Source organism: Vigna unguiculata, chromosome 3 (genome assembly GCF_037176805.1).
Source record: "Vigna unguiculata cultivar grain cowpea cultivar isolate G323 ecotype 2 chromosome 3, ASM3717680v1, whole genome shotgun sequence".
Taxonomy (NCBI): domain Eukaryota; kingdom Viridiplantae; phylum Streptophyta; class Magnoliopsida; order Fabales; family Fabaceae; genus Vigna; species Vigna unguiculata.
In genome coordinates, this window is record NC_140794.1 from 62,229,432 (window position 1) to 62,255,150 (window position 25,719).

At 33.4% G+C, this 25,719-nt stretch overlaps 1 protein-coding gene across 4 annotated transcripts; it reads left to right on the plus strand.

The window, feature by feature from the left end:
• The first annotated feature begins 951 nt into the window (after nt 1–951).
• LOC114177569 (protein ENHANCED DISEASE RESISTANCE 2-like) lies at nt 952–24,343 on the plus strand. 4 transcript variants are annotated; one of them, XM_028062964.2, is made up of 22 exons: nt 954–1,267; nt 2,376–2,450; nt 2,613–2,666; nt 3,964–4,029; nt 4,329–4,390; nt 4,766–4,842; nt 5,885–5,998; nt 6,609–6,643; nt 9,605–9,705; nt 9,785–9,868; nt 10,482–10,546; nt 10,820–10,891; nt 11,126–11,296; nt 12,325–12,524; nt 12,634–12,700; nt 15,588–15,760; nt 16,348–16,449; nt 16,720–16,767; nt 22,151–22,294; nt 22,379–22,474; nt 23,412–23,513; nt 24,128–24,343. In XM_028062964.2, exons 1-22 carry the CDS (start codon nt 1,040–1,042, stop codon nt 24,218–24,220), a joined length of 2,229 nt encoding a protein of 742 aa, XP_027918765.2. In that variant the 5' UTR covers nt 954–1,039; the 3' UTR covers nt 24,221–24,343. The 4 variants fall into 4 exon arrangements, with proteins under 4 accessions (XP_027918767.2, XP_027918765.2, XP_027918766.2 ...); XM_028062962.2 differs by having other exon boundaries at nt 955–1,267; nt 9,785–9,880; XM_028062965.2 differs by lacking the exons at nt 2,376–2,450; nt 2,613–2,666 and having other exon boundaries at nt 9,785–9,880.
• Nucleotides 24,344–25,719: the final 1,376 nt, after the last annotated feature.

Genomic DNA, 25,719 nt, shown 5'->3' on the forward strand with positions numbered 1-25,719 from the left:
TTTAGAGTTTGAAGTAAATGCTACATTGAGTTTGGACATTATTTTTTTAGATAGTTGAATTTGAATATAAAGTTAAGTATTTGAATTTCTTTAAAGTTGAATGGGAGTTTATCATAACACTTACCACTTATGTTTGAAAAGTGAATAAGAACTTAAGAACACATTGAATATAAATATTTTAAATTTATTGTGACTAATCAAGTCCAAGAATATAAATATAAAAGACATATTATAACTCAGGTGTATGTCTCTAATATAATATACTTAATATAAATATTTTATAAGACATCAATATATATCTCTTGATTAATACTTTTTATAATATAGATCTATGTGTCATCTATAAATATATAATGGAACGAAGATAATGAAATCTATGAGTAAAAATGTGTAATTTTAAAACCTTATTGATTTTGTAATTAATTTAAGAGTATATTTATAAAAGTAAAAGATACAATTCAATTCTCTGTTTGGCAAGGAAAAAAAAGTAACAAGTTTGACTATTTTTAGAAAAATATTTTGAACTAAACAACCTAGCTTTAACTCCATACTTTGGTCGTATTTTTGAAAACATCCTTGGCATAATAAACATTCCTTAATGAAGAAGTTTATGATAAGTATATTTATTTTACTTTTTGAACTCACTCAGACGTAATAAAGTAGTAGCAGACAAATAGAGAAGAAAAGCCAATAAAAAGTTAGAAAATTCTAAAAAGGGAAAAATTACAGGTGGCAGATTGTGAGTGGCAAGAGGCGTTCTCGAACTGGCAATGGCGCGTGGTGCAGCGCGTTGGCTTGGCGTCGCATAATGACAAAACTTTGACGGTCAGCTCAACCTATTACCAGCTCGTACCTCACCATCCCCAACGTAAACTGGGCCCCACCAGCCTACCCAACATTGGGCGCGTGTCACAACGAAAACCAACTGTATGATTAATCTCTTAACTGGAGACATTAAGGCACGTAATAACGATAACGAAACAAGTGAGAAGAATCCGAGATACCGAGGGAGATCACGTGTGTGGTGCAGCAGCGTGAGATGGACGCTGTAGCAACAGCTTCGGAGCTGAACAAGTCCGGGAGCGGAGGTTCGGAGCGGAGCGATGACAGCGGAGGAGGAGGAGGAGGGATATTTGAGTACTCTGGTTGGGTTTATCACTTGGGAGTCAATTCCATTGGCCACGAGTACTGTCATCTCCGGTTCCTCTTCATTAGGGGAAAGTATGTCGCCATGTACAAGCGTGATCCTCACGAGAACCCTGGCATCGTATGATTCCTCTCCTTTTCTTCAAACCTTCTTTAACTTTTTCGATCAAAACGAAGTACTCTATTTGCTCTCTTTTTTCTTTCGAGTACGAGTAATGTTGCTGCTGATGATTTCAAATTGAGAGTCATTTTAGGATGAAGAACCAGGAGTTTTGTAGTTTGATGGATTAATTTATAGTTTAGATTGTGGAATGGAGATATTAATTAAGTACGAATGTTGATTCAAATACATATTTTATTTACCGCCGTGATATGTGATTGTGGATTGCGCTATGCTACGTTCGGTTTCCTGAAACTCGATAGTAATTGGAAATAGGGATCGCAGGTTAATGGATGCTGTGTTTAGCTTATTATTACCACTAGAGATAATTTCATGTCGAATTTGCTCGATTTTCATCGAATGCCTTTTAGTGTCGTTTGTTTTGTAGCATTGCTCTATCTTAGGTCCGTGGAATGGAGAGGGATGGAGTGGAAGCGGAAGACGTTCCATTATTTTCGTTCTCCAATTTTTTTAGATTATAAAATGACTGTTTTATCTTTCAAATTTTCACCTAATCATCAGTTTTTTTAAGAATATATGTATAAAATAAAGATACTGTTCGAATTAAAAAGTTGTAGTCCATTTTCATTTTTTCAAACCATGGAAAGCAATCTCTGATCTATTTCATTCCAATGTCTGCCACTAATCTAGATATAACCTAAACCGAAATCATGATTAGAACTAGTACTCTTCAACATTACAAGTAAAACAGATAAATGACAATTTTAAGAAGGCTCAATAGAGAGAAGGAAGACTCAACTGGCAAAATGAAATACTAAAGGCTAAGCAGGGTCGTTGCCATTCCTTACATTTTTGTGTATAAAAGAAAATATTTATTTTGGTTCATTAATAGTCATATTTCATTGAGCGTACATACTAGTTTGTTTCAATAGTTTTTTAATAATTTTATTTACTATTTGTTTTTTAAATGTGGGTAATATCGCCGTTTCAATCATCTTTCACCTTGGCTTTTATCCCTTTCTCTCTCTTTCTCTCGTTCTGATGAGGAACTTTTATCTCTGTTTTTTCAACAATAAATTTGTTAAAGATAAAAGTTTCCTCGTTGCAGAAACCAATTAGGCGGGGAGTTGTTGGACCCACGCTAATGGTGGAGGAGCTAGGTCGTCGAAAGGTCAACAATGGGGTAAAATACTACTTGTAGTTATGAAATTAAACTGATCATGCATTAATTTTAATGGAATATTCTCCCTTTGACGTATAAAAATCTCAAGATTTGAGTGTACATGCATGGCTTGTTACGTTCGAAATCTGATGGGAGCTAAATGTTTTTTGTTTTCTTCCCCAGGATCTTTATGTTTTACGGTTTTACAATCGATTAGATGAGACCAAAAAAGGAGATGTAAGTTCTGTTTTTGAATTGCTTATTCAAATAATTGGTGATGATTGGTAGTGATTGATAACTACATCTGTGTGCATGCGATGCAAGATTTTTAACATGTATAACAGCTTAGGAAGAATTCATGATTGATCTTGTAACTTATTATAATACTCTGCTGAGTATAAAAAAGAAGGACAAACTTCCATCTTCTGTAGATTGTAAACGCTGCACATCATATGTTTCTATAACAAATTACAAAACATAATTTTTGTTGCTTTCAAGTTTTTTTTTTTTGAAAAGAAAAACAGTAAAACAGAACACACCTTTCTAAGCGGAAGCGCAATGTGTGTAATACGTTTTTCATTTTTTCTAACCAAGATTGATGTAAATTTTTTCCTCTCGTTACACTTTTCAGGTATCATGTTAGTGTAGTAATTCATTAATGCCTGAACAAGCAATAATTGCAAGAAACCCACCAGGATCCACCTAGTGGTACGGAGGTTGGGTAGTTTGCATACCGTTGTAGTTCATAATCTCATAGCCTTCATTGTACACGCAAAAAAGATTGCAAGATCCTAAGACCATGAATCGTGACTCAGTTCTCAACCTGAGCTCCGTATTAACAAACTTTTGCTTGCAGTAACTTTTTTGCCTAGAGTGCAGGGTTCTGAACTCACTTGAAGCAAATCGTGGTTCAGGCCAAGCCAACACCTGAGTGGGAGAGGATTGGTTCCACACCTTGTGATCTTACCAAAAAATAAAGTGCCAAATCCCCCGCATGCAATTTAATGATGTGGAATTCAACAGAGCATGAACCCCATGATAAAAGTAGTTCTTCAAGTTTTCATTTTTCTTTCATAATAAATGTTTTTAACTGGAGTTCCCTATTTGGACTTTTCCCTTAATTTTGTCGTAAGCATTTGTTACCACACTTGTTGTGGGTAGTGTCATCAAAATGCTTAATCAAGTTCTTAGAATTAGACTTCCATCACATAAACCTATCGTCTCACCTATTAATAGGTCACTCTAATATATATATATACATATATAGTCCCACATGCAAGATGTTAAGTTATCGTGTGTGGGGCTCCCACATCTTATAGAGATAGGATCAAATTATAATATGTAAGTAGTTGTAAACTTCACTTTATAAATCTAAATCCACTTTCTAAGAGTTTTTTTGATTCAACAATTGCACTGGAATGCAAATTTATGTATGTATTGCAGTAATGAGCTCCCTCATGGCATGGGTGTTATACTTTTTTCTGTCTTTTTGTAGTATAATATAAGTTTCTTTTGCATGTTCATTTTCTTCAAGATTGCTTGCGCTACAGCTGGGGAGGCCAGGGGATGGATGGAAGCATTTGATCAGGCTAAGCAACAGGTATGAAACAATAACGGGAGGTTTGTGTTTAGAACTTGAGCATTGCGTTTTGTGATTGGTTTGAGTAAGTATTATTAAAACCAAAGTCTGATTGAGATTGAAAGTTTATTTCTGGGGCAGGAGACTTCGATATGAAGTTTCTTTTTTTTCTTTTTGTAAAATTTCGAACATGTTTCCTTTTAATGTAAAGAAGACGGGAGTTATTGTTTGCTATCTGAAAGAATTGGGATGTGAAAGTTTTATGTCACTTTCCATAATTTGTGATAAATTTTAATTTACTGGATATATGCCCTTTGTAGGCTGAGCTTGAGCTGTCAAAAGGAATTAGTGCTAGAGACAAACTGAACAACATGGAGAACGAGTATGCTCCCCCTTTTGAAATGCATTTGTACATTCAAGTCTCGTAGAATAACATCATTATTTTAATTGTCTTGTTGGACACTCTGACTAATTGTGTTATATCATACATAATGGCAGGGGATTCAATGCTTTTGGTTCTTGAAATCATATGTGCTCTTCTTCTTTTTTCCATTATTTTTCAAAATACTTTCAAGAAATACTGCTTAGAGTTAGGTATTACTGTTTATGTTATATATATATATGAGAGTTATGCTTAATGAAAGACCTGCACAGTTTATGTGAGTGTAGTTAAGTGTTATGTTCTGTCTTAGATACTCTCCTTCTATTAGATAATTTTACACAAATTAACATATAATTGCTTTTTATGTCATGGAAGGATCAATCTTGAAGGACATCGACCTAGAGTGAGGCGATATGCCCATGGTTTGAGGAAGCTCATAAGAATTGGCCAAGGTACCAAAAAAATTCAATCATGATATTCATCGTGGAGTGCTTTTGAGGCATTAACATGCTTAATTGATTTTATTGGATGACATATTCTACCTATTATGCTTCTTGGGGAGTACAATAGGGCATCTTTCATATTTCAGAACAACAATAGCCTTATCTCTCTCACTAGGTGAGATTAGCTACATGGAACCAAAATGTTAAGAAAATTATTCTTTACGAGATCCATTTCAAAAATTTCTTCCAATGTCCTTCTTGGTCTCCCTTTATCCCTTTACACAAGTTAAAATTTGTGATTTACTTTCTTCATGAGACTGAAGATCAAAAAGTTATTCAATCAGTATTACAAACATCCGTATCCAACCTCTTACCAGATCTAGAATCCTCAAAGTGGCCATTGGTCCAAGTAAACTGACTGTCAGATGAAGGCAAGTTAATTAGAGAATTCTGATCAACCTAATCCTGGAACTCCATGCAAGACAAAAGAGAAGGATAACTTTTACCTCTATAATGACTCCCTCCCAGGCACAACGTTAAAATCACCAATAAAGGACGATGAAGCTGAAATCTGAGAAGATAGATTGGAGAGATTCTAGCACAAATCACCTTTTCTAACTGAATAGCTGCTTGAAGAGGATAAAAAAATGACAAAAGTATCCTGTAAACCATTCTTAAAACAGAAAGAAACTTTTGAGTAGAAAGTTGTGCATATCTGTTCAAGTAAATATTGTAGAGAAACTATAGAGGAATTAATAAAGAAGAAATAAATCACGGATTTAGTTAATCCCATTGACATAAAGCACTCCATATTATTCCTATTTCAAAAGCAGTAAAATTTGACAGTATCGATTTGCATTGAATATTGTGGGGGGTGACAGTAAGTATGATTCTAAATCAGTGATGACATTATTTTTGCAAGGAATCCCGTGTTTCTTTTCTAATTTCTATAATTATGGAGGGGTTGCTACATAATACATTAGCATTCTATATCTTGTATGTTTCTCTCTTTATATTACTAGCTAATTTACTCTTATTTTCTTTTTAAAAGGCCCTGAAAAATTGTTACGACAATCATCAAAGTTGTCTAGAACAGATGGGTTTGAAGGTGATGGAGGCGATGCAGTTGAAGCACATCAATGGAAATGCATTTTTACTTTGGCTGGTACTTTTCTTCTGTTTTGCATTATTTTGTAGCCTATTACAATGCTGTCTCGTTTTCTTTCAGTAGCCTAATAACCAATAAGCTTATGCTCAGTAGCCTAATACACTTCCACCTTTTTGTGATTTCTTGAGTTAATATTTGATCCAAAACCACACTAAACACACGCTATTGAGTAACTCGTGGTTAAAAATGTAACTAAAAGCCCTTCTTTAATGATAACATCTACTTCTGAGTTTGAATAGAGGGTGGAATGGGGATCAGATTGTGGTAATCAAATCATTTTGCATCGCTTTGGAGGGTATAACCCTCGGTCTTGCAGTCTGTTGCCATATAGGAATATTTCATTTAGTAGGGAAAAGTGAAAGAATTGTAAAAGTAACTCTACAAAGGAAAAAATCATTGGTTTATTTGGGGTAAAACAACTTGAGTAATGTTGTACACGTTACTCTTTGTTTGAATGATTTGATTGTCAAACTCTTCATACAAACAAATATGCTTTCACTTATGGTTTTTTCCACTTGTAATACTTATTTATATCGGCTTCATTAGAAAAAGTTTTAGTTAAATCTATCCTTATATATCTAGATGTTTCTTTTGTTTGTGATTTCAGGTATTAGAATTTTTGAGGATGTTTCTGATCACAAGGTTTCTGAATCTATCCTTATACAATTCACTTCTTTGGGCAGGGGAGGACTTGGGCAATACTGATTATTAATTTATTTCTTGAAAATTAGTTAGCTTTTCATTCATTATGTTATTCTAACATGAGTTGTAATAGTATAACACTTGTCTCATTGGTGATTAATTTATTATCCAACACTTGTTTCTTTGTTGATATTTTCCTTCAAAGCTTAGCAGCATAAGTCACTTGATGGAGTTTAGATGAGAAAGAAAAGAGAGTGAATGACATCACAAGGTTCTGATACACACACATATAATTGAGACTATAAGATAGAGAAGATCAATACTGTTATGTAAAAAACCCTTAGCATTATTAGTTTGAATGGCCTTTAATTTGTGATTTGTTTGATTTTTTGCAAAGGTTTTAAAGAGATTGAATATACTAGAAACTTGAGATTTGGAATGAAGAAGATAAATCTACGCAAATTTAAAGTAAGCATCTAAAAAGGTTATGTAATATTTGGCACCATTAGAGGTAGGCATAGGAGCAGGTCCCCATATGTCAGTGTAAATCATTTCTAAAGGACGTATCAGATTCAGATAAAGGAAGCTGATGCATTTTGGCTTGAACACGTCACAGAAAACAGTGGAAAAAGCTTTAGTGTTGACAGCATGAATATTGTTATGCTTTAAAATTCTTTGAACAGTTTGATAAGAAGCATGACCAAGACGAGAATGCCACAAAAAAACTACAAAATTTACAGAAGTATGATTAACATTGATAATAGAAGAAGAGCGAACGGGGTAAAAAACATATAAGCCGTGTTTAAGGAAGCCTTTAAGGATGATCTGGTTTGTGTCCTGAGTTTTAACATAACAGGCATTAGAGTGAAATTCAAAATATACTTGATTATCTTGGGCAAATCTAGAAACACTAATTAAATTCTTGGAAATATGAGGAACATGCCAAATATTTTCTAAAGAAAAAATATTTGTGTGTGGGGGATGTGAAAAACAGTAGAGCCAATGTGAGAGATAGGCATACCCATCCCATTACCTAGTTTGACCTTTTCATTTCCAGTGTAGGAATTCTTGGTCGTAAAATTATTTGAGTCATGTGTGGCACCACTATCTGGGTACCACAAAGGATTACTTAGAGCAGAAGAATTGAAGGAGTATCATCTTGAATTTCTGATGAACAAAACTGAGATTGGTTAACAGAGATGGAAGGTTGAAAGTCATGTTCAAACCTTTGCCAACAAGTTGTGGCAGTTTGACCAAACTTGTTGCAAATTTGACACTGTGATTTTTGTTGTTACCAAGAGTTTCTTGTAAAGTTCTTTTTGTTGTTGATCGTTGATTCTCTTGAAAGAAGAATTATTGTGGTTGGTGGATCTGTTGTTCCTTAGGGAGTATTGAGAACTTTTGTTTATGTAGGAGTTATTAGGACCAGAGATAACTGTTATGTTGATGACAGCATAGTCAATGATTTTGTATTTCTCCAAACTTTCTTCTTGGGACAAAAGTAAGGCCTCTATTTCTTCAATGGTATAAGGGTCAAGGTGTGTGAGGATGGAAATAACAAAACTTCCGTAGTCTTTGAGAGGCCAGAAAGAATGGCTTCAATTCAATGGCTGCCAGGGTATCAACAATCTTCTTGATATCAAGAAGATAGGTGGCATCAGTTCTGTCCTTTTTAGGTGTACGAAGTTGAATCTTTAAGGATTTTACCTTGCTCTTGAGTGGGATGCGTGGTAAATATGCTGCTTATTCCAGATTTGAGATGCAGTGGTGAGAACAGATGTGTCCATAGACGCAAGAAGCCAAACAACCAAGAGTTGATTGTGTTGCTCATATTAGAGATAACCAGGATTAATAATGTGAAGAGTGTCATCAGGATTGAGGTATTTTGGTGGAGTTTCTTGACCGTCCAAGAACTTGAAAAGTTGCAGTCCTTTGATTGTGGCAAGCACTTTTGGCCAGATCAAGAAATTTTCAGTTGTAAGCTTGAGAGAGATCGGCATGTTGAAAGTGTGAGGGTGGTAAGAGGAAGTAACATGGAGGTGTCAGAGTTGTGGGCAAAAGAAGAATTTTCAGAGGCCACGGTATCAACTCTGATTACCATGTAATATATATCTGATTATTGTCAATTTAAAGAATAGTCACTTAACCTATACAAAGGAAAGCAAATATATATAGGAAAGGAAGGGTAACTGATAAAACAGAATCAATTACTATTTGTTACTGTTGTGTTATCAGAGACTTGAAAATCTCTATAGAAACTAATGACTAACTGAAAATACAGTGCAGAGCTAGCAGCACAGCAAAAAAGGCTAGGGATAAATTGAAGCTACTGTATCCTAGACTTATTTAATATATTAGTGCATGAGTGTATGTGTGTACCTGCATCCGTTGCTTATAGTTTCAACATTGATTACTAGTTGTCAGGAACAACTTTATTGACTCATTTTACAAAATCAAATAGACCTTATGAATAAAAAAGGAATATATGGATATTGCTTAAGGCGAAAAGTGTTATTTATTTATTTATTTTGAGACTCCATGTGCTTTGCTTCTGGAATAGTTTGCATGTGTTCTTCCTATTATTAATTTGTGTCTTATATTGAGAGGTTCTGAGTAGTGGTATACTAGTATCTGCTCGCACCTGTATGAGTAATGCCATTATATTTTCAGAAGGTTGGTTTATCTGCAATGCTGTCCATTATATGACCTAAATGGAGTTCTGTCAATAAACACCTTGATACATCTTTCTAACCCAAAACTTTTTCTTTTTATGCTAATGAATCATCTTGTTGACGGATTCACTAGTTTTGTTAATATGTAAAATCTTGTCATATGCTCCTTGTGTAGCTTCTGTCCTATTTTATGTTACATTTACAGCAATTGAGATTGGTGCTTTGGTTCACTATGACAGGACAGATAAATAACTCTGATTTCTGATTTGGCATTTTTGGTGCTTTGTAGAATGGTAAGACTGTCCTTGCAAAGTCTGTTGGTGTTATTGATGCAACTGCAGATACTGTTTTTGAAGTTATTTTGAGCACTGACCAACAGAAAAGATACGAGTAAGTTTCCTATAAAAGGTGCTTAACTGTCTTGATAACATATTGAGGAAATTAGTCTCATTTATGTTTATTTTTGCAGGTGGGATACGTTGATATGCGACTTGGAACTTGTAGATTCTTACGATGGACACTACGATGTTGTTTATGGGACATATGATTCTAAGTATCTATCTCGGTAATCTATTGATGTTAATATTTTCAAATTTGAAAAGTTATAGCATTGTAGAGATTGGATTGCTGTAATATATGCTCTGTGCTGTAAATTTCATTATTGTGTGAATTTTTTCAGTAACAAAGATTTCTCATTTGTGTGGATTTTTTTCCATGGTGAAGATTTCTATGCTTAGCTAATAGATTTTCCTGTTGACTTTGGTTTTTATTCTGCTAAATTCTTCATAGACATGTGCTATCTAATTTGTGTGAATTTTTCAATGATAGAGATTTATCATGTGTTGATTTTTTAAATGTTAAAGATTTGTGAGCCTAGCTAATTTGGTTTTCCTATTGTCTTGGACTTTCATTCTGCTAATTCTTCTATTATAGGACTAGCTAACTTTTTGGGTGTGTGTCAGCCCATTATATAGTTGTTAGTGACGAAATTTTAGTTATCAATTATCTACAGTTTCATGTCATCTCTCTCTTCTCCCCAATGGCGTTATAATTTTTATTTTTCATCAATGAATAGAAAAGCAAGTTTTATTAAAATTATTCTTACTTAATTCTTACTTAATCATTATTTACATTTATAATGTTCACTGAATTAACTTTTAATCCAGGTGGCACTCAAAGCAGGATTTTGTCTTCTCTAGACAATGGTTTCGTGGACAAGATGGAACATATAGTAAGAATATGATTGTAGTGATTTCTTGTTTGGACCTTTTGTAACCGTCAAGAATTAGTTATTTTACTTTCATGGCTATCATAGTAGTATTGTGCATTTCATTTAATTGCTGAAGATAAAGCGTATACATACTACTAATCCAATGAAAATTGTGCTCCCAATACATGTTATGGCAGTTTTCCTGACCTTGATTTAGATGATCACCATGTTGTATTTTTTAAACATGCTCGGAAAAATACATGCTGAAATATTTTATATATTTAATTCTTGCAGCTATCTTGCAATGTCCAGCTATACACAAGAAAAAGCCCCCAATACATGGATATCGACGTGCAAAAGTTAATCGTAAGATAGAATCTTTTGCATTAAATCCTTGGAATTGATAAGTGGTGCTTGGTAGTATTTAGTGGTATCCACATTAATTTCTCACTGGAGGGTGTATTGATTTCTATATGATGGGAATCATTTCTCTTTAATTTTAGACTCTAGCAACTGATCAAAAGAAAGAAAATATGACCACTGACGTATTTTTCAGCATTGACTAGTTTTATCATCTTATGTATTGCATTTGGTCTGCAGCATCTTCATGGGAGATTAGAAATTTGAACACATCTGTGCCATCAAATAGTCCAAGATGTTTAGTGACGCACACTTTAGAGATAAACTCTTCGTCCTGGTGTCGATGGAAGAATCACCAGAGCTCAAAATTTCAGAGGAGTATTCCTCATGCATTATTGTTCCAAGTGGCAGGTTAAGTATTTGCACCATTGTTTTTATCTTATATATTTCTCTGAATTTCTAGAATGACTGGCACTTGAGTTGAGATTTTCAAAATTTTGTTATCTAAGCTCTTGCTTGTAGTCATCTTGGTAGTTTAAATAGGTTTCTTTTGATGTGGTTCTGAATTCTATCTTGAGCAGTGAGAAAAGCTGGCCTGCTAATTGTAACATGATACAGAAGACATTATTCTGACAGAAATGACCAGTTTCCGACGTTATTTCTTTCTTTTGATTAGGGGGTATTTGGCAGAATCAGGACAAGAAAAAGTATGGGAGGGATGGAGGAAAAGCTTCCTTTTTGATAGTGTAGTATGAGATTCAACGAGAAGAAAATACCGGGTTGGGATATTAATTTCTGGTTAGGAATGAATCTGATTAGTTGAGATCTGATCCCATTTTGGTAATACCTTAAGAATTTGGAATCACACCAGAGAGGAAGAAAGTGAAAGCTCTATTTTATCTAAATTTCAGCATGCAAGCGTACTGTTCAACACGGAAGCTATGACCGCTATGACCTTTGAAACCATTCAGGCTGGAGTCCATAAATTATTTGTCATGTGACAAAGCTATTAGATTAGATTGAACTCCACAAATTTATTAATTATCAAATGTTTGTAAACTAAATCATTAACTAACAGGAAGATACTGTTGACCTCATGAGTTTGAATACTGACAAACAATTAATTTCAACTAATTATTCTGGTACTGTCCTGAACAGCAAAGTTTCCACCTGTAACAAATTTTCCTCCTTCAAACAACCAAACAAAGTAGAAACAACAAACTATGGAATTAGCATTATTATTTGCTCTAAACCCAAATAGCTATCTTTACAAAAGTAATTCTGTTGCTTCTATAAAGTAATATATTATATTTCAAAACAAGATAAGGAAGTTTCTCATGATTCATTGTTGGTGTGGCTTTTTTTTTTTTCTCATGCAAATTGCACGTTAATACCATTCTGGAGGCATTTAATATATATGTTTCTAAATAATGGGTCAGGTCTGAAGGAATACATTGCTGCCAATCCTGCACTCCACCATGAAAATGCCACCACAGTTGTTCATTCCAAAATCTCTGATGCTTCTATTTCTAGTGCTGAATGTGAGGATGAAATGCAGGATGAGTTTTATGATGCAATTACTGCTGATTCGTCAACATCAGATGAAGAAAGTGATGATGATCAAAAACTTGTTATGCAGGTTTTCCTTATTTTACACCTATCAGCTATAAAAGTAGTCTACAGTAGAAATATGTGTCATTTGAGTTTTGTTAAGTTCTATTGTTTAATTACGTTTCCCAAATTGTCAGGAGCCAAGAGTCAAGCTAAAGAATATTTCATGGGCAATCACAACATTAGCTTTAAAGCGAACTGCTGGTAAGCTTTTCTTTGTTATTTGTTATTTGGTAGGGGAAAAGGAAGAGAAACTATAATAACATTCTCTACTTACCATGCTCTACTTATTTAGACTATCCAATCATTCCAATGAACATTTCCTTATACAACATGAACTTTGATCACTCCTCAAAACACTGGGAATGTACTAAAAAATACCTTGAGTAGAATAAATTTTATGTACTCCTACAGTACTCACTCCTATGGTAGTAATTATTCTTAACTAAACATGTTTCTGTTTTTATCTCAAAAAACTTAAAATAGTAAAAACATACCAGCCATGTCAGTTTTTTAATGGAAGGAGTACACCCTCTTGGAGTGCAAAATTTTTCCCCTTTTGACAGGTTGAGAAAAATCTATCAGCACCCATTAACCATTAACTTTAAAAGAAATTATTTTTTCAATTTATCGAACTAAAAAAGGTAGCATCACTTTGTTGTTTGTCATCCCAACTATCTTGACACCACAAATAACATCAATCATTTGCAGCACCCTAGAATATCATTGAAAAAAAAGAAAAGCAATACAAAAGAAGTTGGGGGACCAAATCAAAACCTAAGCAAGGTAGAGAAAACCTATCTCTAAAAGACTCTAGATTTAGAAATCCAAGAACATTATATCACCAAATGAAACCCCGAGATCCAGTACCATAAGCAACAAGCTTATCAATAAACTGGTTATCCTCCCATATAGATATAGGTAAAATATAGAAGCATATGTATATTGTTCTCCGTACAATTAAGCTAAATATCTAATTTGCCATGGAATCAAATTAATATTATGAAAAGCTTGAATGATCAGTAGTCACATCTAATCCAAAGTTCATATAGTCCATCTCTTGGAGATAGCAATTTCCATGTGTAGGATAGCCCCATAGCTTCAACATGTAAGGTCCAATGGACCAATAAAAAAGGATAATCACTTTGTTTCGTGCTTTTCGAAGAGATCAAGTTACCACCAATGATGATACAATATTCGGATGTAGACCTTCTATTAGAAAGAGACCTTGTCCAATCAGCATCTGAATAACAAACCACTCTTGTATGGTTATTGGAACCATATAACAACCCTTTTTCAATAGATCTTTTAATGTACTTTAATATACGAATGACTGCGTTCCAATGATCTTCACATGAGGACTTAAGAAATTGGCTTACCACACTAACTGGAAAAGAAATGTCAGGACGAGTAACTGTAAGATAATTCAATTTCCTAACTAACGTTCTATATTGCTCGGAATCTGACATAGGCTCCCCCTAATTTGGTAGGAGTTTGGTATTAGGATCCATGGGTGTGTCAACAGGTTTTGAATTCATCAACTCAGTTTCCTCCAAAATATCCAATGCATACTTCCTTTGAGATATAGTAATACTATTGTTGGATTGTGCTACCTCAATACGTAAGAAATATCGAAGTTTGTCAAGATCTTTGGTTTGAAAATGGTGGCAGAGGTGTTGTTTTATTTGGGAGATGCCATGGTGGTCACTACATGTAAGAAAAATGTCATCAACATATACTATCAAATAGACACATCTAACACTTGAGTGACAGTAAAAGACATACTGATCTGCCTCACTTCGAGTCATACTAAATTATTGAACAATGCTACTAAACTTTCCAATCTAGGCCCTAGGTGACTGTTTTAGGCCATATAAAGATTTGCAAAGACGACATACCAATCCAGAAAACTCCTCCTGAGCAACAAATCCGAGAGGTTGCTCCATATAAATTTATTTGTGCAAATCTCCATTGAGGAAAGCATTTTTGACATCCAGTTGAAAAAGAGAGCATTGTTGAAGAGCAGCCATGGCTAGAAATAGTATCATCATAATCCAATCCAAAAATTTGTGTAGTCGAGCTTTGAGATGATCAATAGTATCATCAGAACCAACTTTGATAGCAAAAACCTACCTGCAACCAACATTAGATTTTCCGTACGGTAATGGGACGAGCTCCCAAGTTCAACTATTCTAAAGAGCACTTAGTTCATCTAGCATGGCCTGACGCCAACCTGGATGGGCTAAGGCTTAACTTTGACAAATTTAGGAATGGACACATAAGAGATAGACGAGAGGCAGGTATAAAAAGGTGAAGATAATCTATGGTAAATCAAAGCAATTTAATGTGGAGAAGGATTATGAGTAGAACCTTTAGAAGGGCAATTGGAAGGCCAGACTCATTTGTCGGATCCAGAGGAGACAAAATAGTTAGCACTTGAAGTGAGTCACTTGGTGGTTGTTGAGGACGATGTCTTCGACTATAAACCTGAAGAGGTGGTGGAGGAAGGGAATCTGACGGTGGACTGTGCACAACAGGAGGCTCACATAATGGAGAGGTTCATGAGGAAATAAAGTAGAATGAGGAATTTTGTTATTTAAAACCGAAGATGGCATACGATTAATAAGATAACATGAAGTTAGAATAAAAAATGTTAAGGAACCTCACCATGAATTAAAAAGGTGGGAGTTGTTTCAATAAGGTAAATAGAAGATATTGTAATAAATAATATCATAAATATCTACCAATTTCAAACAATGACTATTTTCCCTAATAAACAATAAACGCTATGTTTCCCTAATTAACACGATATATCTAGCATAGGCCAATTTAGTTGCTTCTTCAACATTCATGTCAATTTGTTAGATATAAAATTATTCTCTTGCTTTCACATGTTGGCTTATGCTTTAGGAGTTTTAGTTCATGATAATACATGTACTCAGTCTATATATCTAGTCTACAAGAGTAGAAGAAAATGGGTAATGTTAAAATGAATAAAGCATTCTCTCTTGTGAGCAATTGGTTATAGTTACATATGACTTCTTAATTTCATCTGGAATTATAATATTATATATTTGATTATTGGATGCAGCTCCTGATCTTAGCGAAGAATTGGATCCTCATGTAACTCCTATCACAATTCCAAGTGACTTGCATTGTTCTTTATGGAAAGGAAAGGATGACAATGACACAAACTGTTGGGCTTCTCCTTCTGGAAAAGGATTTATGATCAGAGGAAAGAACTATCTTAAAGATAGTTCAAAGGTTAGTAAACTATTTAAGTCATTCAATTTTAAAGTAAAAGTACAACACCAAATCTTTTCTTTAACTTGGATGATGAGATATTGTGCAGTAGTAGTGTGCATGCGCTTTAGTGTCCTTCAAATTAACAATTAGTTCTGTCCCTGAAACTGGGGCATGTTGGAGGTTTGAACTGTGACTTTATGCTTATTTTTTTTTTTGTAAATTTGGTAAATTCTAGGACTGCAGTTTTCAGCAAAGATCTCAATCTACTTTTACATAATTATGAATTACTTGTATTGTTACTTTATTTTTTCCGTAATGAAAAGAAACGACAACCAATCCACTTATTGTTGCATGTCATCAGAGCCTTAGTCCCGTAACAGTGTTCTTCAACCAGAGAAAGGTCTTACTCCCCCACTCAAGTCACAATTCACAAGCCTTTTCTTTTTTTTTTTCTCAATCTTTACCCTAAAATCTAGTGACTCCTAACAAAATTATCTTCAGTTAACTGATTCCTTCTAAAATATACTTTCCATATAGTGGTATTGATCTCACATCAGATTTTATGGGTCGGTTAAAATGTCATGAACACAGAATTTTTCTTGCAGGTAGTTGGAGGAGATCCTCTTCTCAAGCTTGTAGGAGTCGATTGGTTAACAGTTGATAAATCTGTGGATAGAATTGCCCTTCACCCTAAATGTTTGGTTCAGGTAATGTCAAATTTTTAGCATTCTATCTTTTAGTATCCGTATTGATTATTGTAAAGTAGGGTTGGGGAAAGATGGCCAGTTTTCATCAAACATGTCATTTAAGAAAAAAAAAAGTTGAAAATTTCTTAAGTATATTTTTTTTAATGTACAAGGTTTTGCAATGTCTATATATAAGATTACATGTTTGTTCCCTAAAAATATATTTAATATGGAAATTGTCAATTTCATATGCCATTGTATTGTCTAATATCTTTTCCTTCTGAATTTCAGTCAGAAGCCGGGAAAAAGCTTCCATTTATCCTTGTCATTAATCTCCAGGTATGGATGTTATTGCTTTTGCTTTCAACTAAGACAAATTGTGAAAAATTAAGGTTATTAAATGTGTGAATGTTGACAGATCCCACAGTGATATATAACTAAAATATTATGTATAATAGAAGGAAACCTTCACCTTATTACTTTACTTTTGAAGTTGAAATAGATTTGAATTCAAATTACAAGATGATATTGAGTTGCCTATTGCGAAGAATTGATTGGACCACCATAAATGTTTATTCCTACAAACAATTGATGTTCAATGCTTAGTGTAAGGAGAGATGTATTGGAGATATCGAACTTACTTGTGATATGACCAACTAGTGTCTATAATGCTAGACAACTCTCATCTCATGAGCTAGCTTTTGTAGTTGAGTTATGCCCAAACCCCAATTCTAAGAGTGAATAGTTATAAACCATTGTTAAGTCCTTGATTATTCAATGATTCATTGAAATGGTAATATGCAACATGTCCAAACTTAAGGCACACCTGACATTGAATGTTGGAATAGTAACCACTACAACCTCCATTAGGATCACCACGACCACCATAATCAGCAAGGCAAGAGTCACTAGAAAAGGATTCACAGTCATTGAGTTAGGAGAAAATATTTTGTTAATTTATAAGAAGGTTTTGTAATCATTACAAGTGCAAGTCATTGAGTTAGGAGAAAATATTTTGTTAATTTACAGAAGGTTTTGTAATCATTACAAGTGCAGTGTTGTAAGCTATTAGGGATCTTTGGTAATCATTACTAAAGTTCTTTATATATAGATGCTTATGTATTCTTTTAATTATTTAATATCAATAAGATCTTTTTCTCTCATTTGGCTTAATGCTTTTTAAGTTGTGTCAGATCCTAAATGGTTTGTATTGATGATTGTATCCATGTCACATGGGTTTCCCTCATGAAGAAAAATATGAAGTTTTTACGGTGTCAAATTCTTTTGTATGGTAAACACACAATTTGGAAAGTCATGCCAAACCACAAGATAACAAGGCAGAAGGATGTAGGAGGTGGATTTATTATGTGAAGTATAGAATTGATGGCACAGAAGATCCTACAAAGTAAAGTTGGTTGCTAAAGGGCACACTTAGACTTATGATGTTGATTATGAGGAGACATTTGCTCTAGTAAATACTACTAATTTTCTCATTGGTAGCTTATTTTGGTTGGAAATTGCAACAATTTGATGTAAAAAATGCTTTCTTTCATGGACATCTAGAGGAAGAAGTTTACATGGAGAATCCTCCTAGTTTTAGAACATTGAAGAAGGGAATAAAGAGTGCAAGTAGAAAGTCTTGTATGAACTCAAGCAGTTGCCTCATGTTTGGTTTACTAGATTCACTCATGTTATGATGTCCATGGGATATCGACAGATTCAAGGTGACCATACCCAATTCATTAAGCATTCTTTAGAAGGGAAACTTGGTCTATGTGGGTGACATGATTATTGTAGGAGATAATCAACATGAGAAACAATTCTTGAAAAAAAGCTTGCTATTGAGTTCGAGATGAAGGATCTAAGAAAATTATAGTATTTCCTTGCGATATAAGTTGCTTACTTGAAGAAATACATTTTTATCTCTCAAATAAATTATATTATTTATCTTCTCAAAGAAACATGTAAGATTGATTGCAAGATCACCGGAGTTCCCATAAAACAAACCATAGAATTGGGTGTGATGAAAATAGATCTACTACAAATAAGCCTCAATATTGCGAAATTATGGGGAAGTTGATTAGCTTAGCCCACACGGGACCTTTCATGTTGATGTTGGTGTAGTTAGTTAGTTAATGCATGATTCAAGGAAGCGAAATATATAGGTAGTGAACAAAATCCTTCAATATTAAAAACAAGTCCAAGAAGGAGATTGTTGTTCACGAGGAATGAAAAATTAAAAAGGGAGGTGTATAGTAATGTAGATTACTCAAGATTTGTTACTGATACGAGACCCACCTTAGTATAGTGCATGGGTTGAAATTGGTTGAAATGTTGTTTCAACGTTTAGTGTGGGGGCTGAATTCTAAGCTATAAACATGGAGTGTTTGAAACGAGAATTATTTTGACTGATCTTAAAGTGACATGTGAAGGGCCTACAACCCTTTATTGTGATGATAAATCATTTATAAGCATTGTTCACAATCTAATTAAGAATGATAGGATCGAACATTGAGATAAACAAACACTTTATTAAAGAAAAACTAGGTAGTAGTCTTAATTGTGTTTCTTATGTCTCATCTGGGCTTCAGTTAGCATATCTATTTATAAAAAGTCTTCACACAAAATGTCATGATCTCACATGTAAGTTGTAATGTTAGATATTCATTCACTAGTTGTTGAGTTAGGAAAAAATAGTTTTCGCTCTTGTGAAACATTTGAATCAGTTTGGACACAGGTCAAGTCGATTTACAATAATGATGTACAAAACCTCAATAGAGTATGTCAACACCAAATCAATACACTTCTTTATATTTGAGACTTCTCCTTTCACACATATGGTTCAAATATCTTGGTAGTGATTTGTGTAGCAAGTCAATTCTTCAACTCTCGCAGAAATAAACATTGGGACACAGTGACTTGCTTATGTTAGATATTCCATTGATAGAAGGTCCATCTTTGGTTTTTGTATAATTGTCAAAGATAGCCTTGTCTCTTGGAAAAGGAGAAGGTAAAATGTTGTAGTCAGATCCTGTGTGGAGTCAAAGTTTCAAGTTATGGCTACAATTAGTTTGGAGCTTATATGGCTCAAATAGTTGCTTTAGGAACTAAAGTTTGCAAAAGTTACACATTTATCTCTTATATGTAGTAATCAAGCTTCCATACATATTGCCTCAAATTTAGTATTCCATAAAAGGACAAAGCTTATTGAGGTATATTGTAACTTTGTGAAAGAGAAATTCATGTGTAAGGGAAATAGCTAATAACTTTGACAATTCGCGTGATCAACTAGCAAAATATTCATTGTCACTAAGGGACTCAGATTAACTACATATGTTCCAAGTTTGGAGCATGTGACCTATATATGCTCCAACTTGATGGTAGTGTTATAAATATAGTAATTGATGATGATAGGATCAATTAGATTGATTCTACATATATGTTATTAGCCTTAAATATGGTAACTGAATTATCACTTAGAAATTGAATAGTTTCGGTGTAGTATAAACACATGAAATTCATCATATGCCTTCCGGGGTTCTTTCTCCTCAACATAAATGATGTGTTTTGATAGCAGGTTCTAAGTGTGGAACCATATATAAAAAATTGTCATTTAATTTTCAGAAATTGAGTGACTATGTAATGGGGGCAGAAGAGGAGGGAAGTGAAGTGGAAGGAGTAGGTTCAACCATTGAGGACTTTCAACCTCTAGATACCCTCTTAAAAAGTAGGTTAAATTACTTTTTTTACCTTTTTTTGTCAAGTAATATCAGTTTGGTTCTCAAATTTTTTTTTGCCTTAATTTGGTCATCATTTTCTTAAGAGTGATTCAATTTGGTTATTGTTGTTAATTTTGATCAAACGGTGTTAAAGTCAACGCCACGTGTCAATTTATGTTTTTTTTGAATTTTTTATTTATTTATTATTTATTTTAAATTTTTTTTATTTTTTACATGTGTCACTCCACAATTGTGTCACGTGTCAAAATGATTCAAGTTGGTCCCTATAGTTGTTTTTAGTTTCAATTTAGTCCTATTTTTTGTAAAACTGAAACAATATTGACACTCAATTTAGTTTTTGTATAAATCTTATGATGATATTCTTACTAAAATTTACACTTTTATTAAATATTTGTAGAAATATTTTTAAACAAGATTTTTTTTAGTTTTATTATTAAACAAAGTTAAACCCCAAACTTAATTTCAACAATTAACAATTTTGTCATCATATATAAAAACATCAAGTGTATCATATTATACAAACATAGTGAAGATTAAAAATCAAATAACTTGTCACACATAAGTTTAGAAACTAAATTTCAAGTTTAAAACAAAATCAAAGTTTAATGTTTTGTATAAAATTTAAAGTTAATTTAAAATATTTTTAGAAATATCTAATAAAAACATTAATTTTAGTAAGAATATCACCATAAGATTTATAAAAAAGTAAATTGAGTGTCAATTTAAGAAGGGACAATATTGCTTTATTTTTACAAAAATTAGGACTAAATTGAAACTAAAATTAAATATAGGAATCAAATTGAATCATTTTGACACGTGGCACAACTGTGAAGTGACGACACGTGTAAAAAATAAAAAAACAAATTTTAAAAATTTTAAAAATTTTAAAAAATCAGAAATTGACACGTGGCTTTGACTTTAACATCGTCTGGTCAAACTAACATAAGGACTAAATTGAATCATTTTTAAGAAAATGAGGACCAAATTGAGACAAAAAAAAACTTGAGGACCAAACTGATATTACTTGACAAATAGAAGAACCAAAAGAATAATTTAATCTAACAAGTAAGAGAGTGATTTGAGGGAGAAAAGTAATCTGATTTGTATTTCTTAATAATCATAGCTTAAAATAAGGTATTGATAGGATCAGCACTGTCATCATAGTGAGAGATGTCAATAGCATGTAGTTAGTTGTGTAACTGACTTAACCTAATCTCAGTTTGTCTAACTGACTTAACCTAATCTCAGTTTGTCTAACTGACTTAACTCCTTTTCTCTAACAACTAACTGCCCAAGAGACAGTTGGATAACTGCTCTTCTAATACAAAATCCACAAATTAGAAGCCTGGTATAATACTCTTCATTTTACAGTAACAACTATTTAAGTGCCGAGTCTGGGTAATTGTTTAAGTTTCAAGCTCTCTGAGCTTTAATGGAAGTGGTCATGTTGCAACTTTATTATTGATTTTCATTTTTGGATTTTAATAAAAGAGTTTCAAAGGAAATTAAGATAAATTGTGTTTGATCCTTTCCTACTCTTTAACATTATTGACCTAGTGATTCTTCAGTTTGTCTCAACTGTCATTCTCTTTCTGGTCATACCTAGTTTGAAAAGTCTACTGCTGGCATATCATTGCTTTTGACATTGAATGAAGAATTGAGTAGCTTTACCACTAGTAGAGCGTCAAGGCTGCCAACTTTGACCGACAAGTAAAATGGAAGGTTTTACTGCCTTTCTTTTTTTAACTTAGTAAGCATAAATGTGATGCTAAAAGCTGGAAAGTTAATTGATTGAAATCATGAATAGTCTGTGACATGTGCTTCTGTCTCTGAAATCCACAATCATAGATCTATCAACGGCTCAAAAGAAACTTTGTCTGTGGTTTATATAGATAAAGTACACTGGAGAAACTTTTTTTGTGCCACTGATCTGCTTCTCATTGAAAGACTTACTTTTTGCTTGTAATTGTAATCAAACTCAGGTTCCTGCGAAACCAAACTACAGTCTGGTTCTATATTATGCAGCTGACAGACCGATAAATAAAAATTCTTTGTTAGCTAAGTTTGTTGGTGGAAGTGATGCGTTTCGGGACTCAAGATTCAAGCTTATTCCTAGTATAGTTGAGGTTTGTGATCCTCGATGAATTTTTAAATATGCTATGTTTGATCATTGATAGCATTTTTCAGCTAATAATTTTGAATTGACCCAGGGATATTGGATGGTCAAGAGAGCTGTAGGAACCAAAGCTTGCCTCTTGGGAAAAGCGGTAACCTGTAAATACTTTAGACAAGATAATTTTTTGGAGGTAATGCTACCTTAGAATTTTTTCCGGTTTGACTTAAGCTTATATCTTGAAGTAGTTCTGGGCCCTAGAATCTCAATTTAAGAAGTCAAGCTTGTTTATGTAATTGAAAAACTATTTACATAAAATCTCTGCGTTATTACTATGTATACTATATCACTGGTATTTTTACCTGTTCTATTGACTCTTGTATTAAATATTGTTTCAGAATATTGCATTTTGCTATGGTAATTATTTGTTCATGTTTGCTGATGAAATTCTTGTACACTTTTATACCTTACATTGTATGAGGTTTATGCAAGCAGCATACACCTGTCATTTACTTACCCTATCCCAGTTTCCATCTTAGAAAACCACTCCAATTAAATTAAGAAGACACACGTGAACAGATTCACATTAGTGGGTACTTTCTAGCCACTCACTTCGTGACATTTTCTGATCTTTAATTCTTGCTAACAAAAATAGTGTAGTGATGATAAATTGGAACATATTACTGGGTGAAATTATCACTCAAAACAAGTCGTAGCTCTTGCTTTATATGACCAAACTTCCGGTAGGACATCTCGGGGAGGATGAGTTTTGGTTTTTGTTGTAGATCAGATGATTTTTGTATCCTAACTGCTCCCTGGATGCAATCATTCAAATGTGAAACGAAATAGCATCTTAATATAAATAAAGAATATCTAAGGCTTAATTTTAGGTTTGCTGTGTAAATTCCAAGTCCCATGACCACAACTTTTGGCCCTGGCTTATGGAGCATAACGTTTATTCTAAAATTTTATTTCTAGTTGTTGAAGATTCCCATTTGTTACTGTTGAAAGTGAATGCAATAATATGCTAGTTGGTTGTAGAATTGAGCTTCAGTCTTCCGGTAACTCTGCTGTCATTTTCATGTTTTCTGGTAAATCACACTCTTGTGCTAATTTTCTGTAATATACAGATTGATGTGGACATTGGATCCTCTTCTGTGGCCAGAAGTGTCATAGGCCTTGTCCTGGGATATGTTACAAGTCTTGTTGTCGACCTTGCAATTTTGATAGAGGTTTGTGCCTTTCTGTTAATAAAATTTACGGGCAGACAATCTTCTAATGGTGTCATCTTCTTCTGTTCCTTTTTAGAGTAGACTTGATTTTTTGCGAAAGTGCTGAAGTTTCAATTTATATGACTGCTGTTTCTGCAATTTTTCGGGTGTAATTGTTTGCAGATAGATAGATACTCTTAATTTAAAGGGTGTCTGTCTTTATTTCTATTATGGGATAAGATTTGGTGTATAGTTCTATTTTGTGTCATACTCCTGTCTGTTTAAAGGAAAATTTGGTTGGTTGTTTTGCAGAGGATTTTTCCTCTTTCTGTAGTATATTCCTCTTTTGTCACTACTCTCAGACATACTGCTTTTTTTATTTTGTGCTATATAGCTGGCGTGTATAAATAACATATACCATTAATATCATATCACTTTCAACCAAAATAAGCTATTGAGGAAAAATCTTCTTTAATTTCTACAAGTTCCTTTATATTAGGAATGACTAAGGAATAACTCCTCTAGATTCTTTTACATCAACTGTTTGTGCATTCACTTCTGAAAGTTAAAATGTTCATCACACGTGCATCCCAATTTTCGAGTAGTTCAGGTATTAACTGATGCTATACTTGCAGGCAAAAGAAGAACCGGAGCTGCCAGAGTATATTCTTGGAACTGTCCGATTAAACCGTTTGAAACTTGAATCTGCTGTACCATTGGAAGATTAAGATGTTCTTCCAGGAATGTTGTATCAGTTGATTATATAATCCATTGTTGTCACTCTAATTTACACGCTATTCAAATAAAAAATGAGTGAGTTTTTTTCAATAAAAGGCTCATGTTAAACATTATTATGATCCTAGATATCTCCGCTAGACTGACACTTCAAGGACATCTATCATTTGCCATCACATTAAAATATCATTAAAAACAAAAAGAAAGATACAAAGAACTCATGAGGAAACCTAACCAACACCCATGAACCAAAAACAGGCCAGCTATAAAGCTATACACAAGCTAAGAAGCCATATACATAGGAAAAAGAAACATATTATAATAAAAGTCCAAACTTATATAAGTTGACATAACCGTATACTATTTAAATACTTCTATGGAAGACATGTTTAAACTTGTCTAACTTATTAATATAATGATTTTTTTTCTAAAAAAATATGTGACATCTAAAAATTAATATCTCTACAAAATTTATACCATTTTCTCCAATGACCTCTAATAGACTACGGTACAAACACTTGATGAAAGAAAGTTTCACACACTAAGGTTGAATCACATTCCGACCAGAGTCTTCTAAAATTGGCTCTTCTAGCATACTGGATGACATGGATGGCTCTCATGAATTCAGCAAAAATGCCATTCTGAACTCCAAGAAACGCAAAGAAACTCCCAATGTATTCTTCCTTACTTCTTACTTCTCCTAAAGATCAATAATGATTTGAAAGGCCCCCCTGCAATGCAAAAGGTTTCATAACACGAGATTTGGGCTGGAGGAATGATAAGCCACATACTTTTTATATTTACACTTAAGAAACCTCTTTTTCATCATCTCGGTCCAAGAGAGACCACTATAAGCAAAGTCTCAAGCTAATTTGAACAAGAAGGCCTTATTTTTGTTTTCTTCCTTTCTCCCACCCTTCTCATCTAGTTTATTAGTAGATGATAAAATAGGCCATTATTCTTATAGATGGAATGAAAAGCAATACTTTTGTTGCTAACGCCTTTCTCTTCGCAGGAAAATACCAACAGCAATTGAAATAGTTATAATAATAATATGATATTAATAATGTTAATATGGTATATTTATTTTGAAATTACAAAATAGGATGGTCTGGTTAATAGTGAACGGTTTAAGTAAGGACTAGAATGATAAATGTATTGAAATTTTTACTGAGAAGAACATCTTTAAGAAAATATATATAAAAGAACAAAGTATGTTAATTGAAGACTCTCAAATGTACTTGTTAAAAAAAAACATAAATAGTTGTTTCTCTCTCAACGAACCGCTCTCGTTTATTAAAGGATGTTAAAATAAGAGTTTATGGTTAAGGATCTATTAAGACATCCAATTTAAAAATGATTTAGGCTGAATTTAATTAAACAATATTATTTTTTAAAATCTAATTATCATTTTCAAAATATATTGGTCTGTGTGCTTAGACAAAAAGCGGTTCAGTGAGATATTTTTTTAACTCAAATTGTTCTTTGAAGT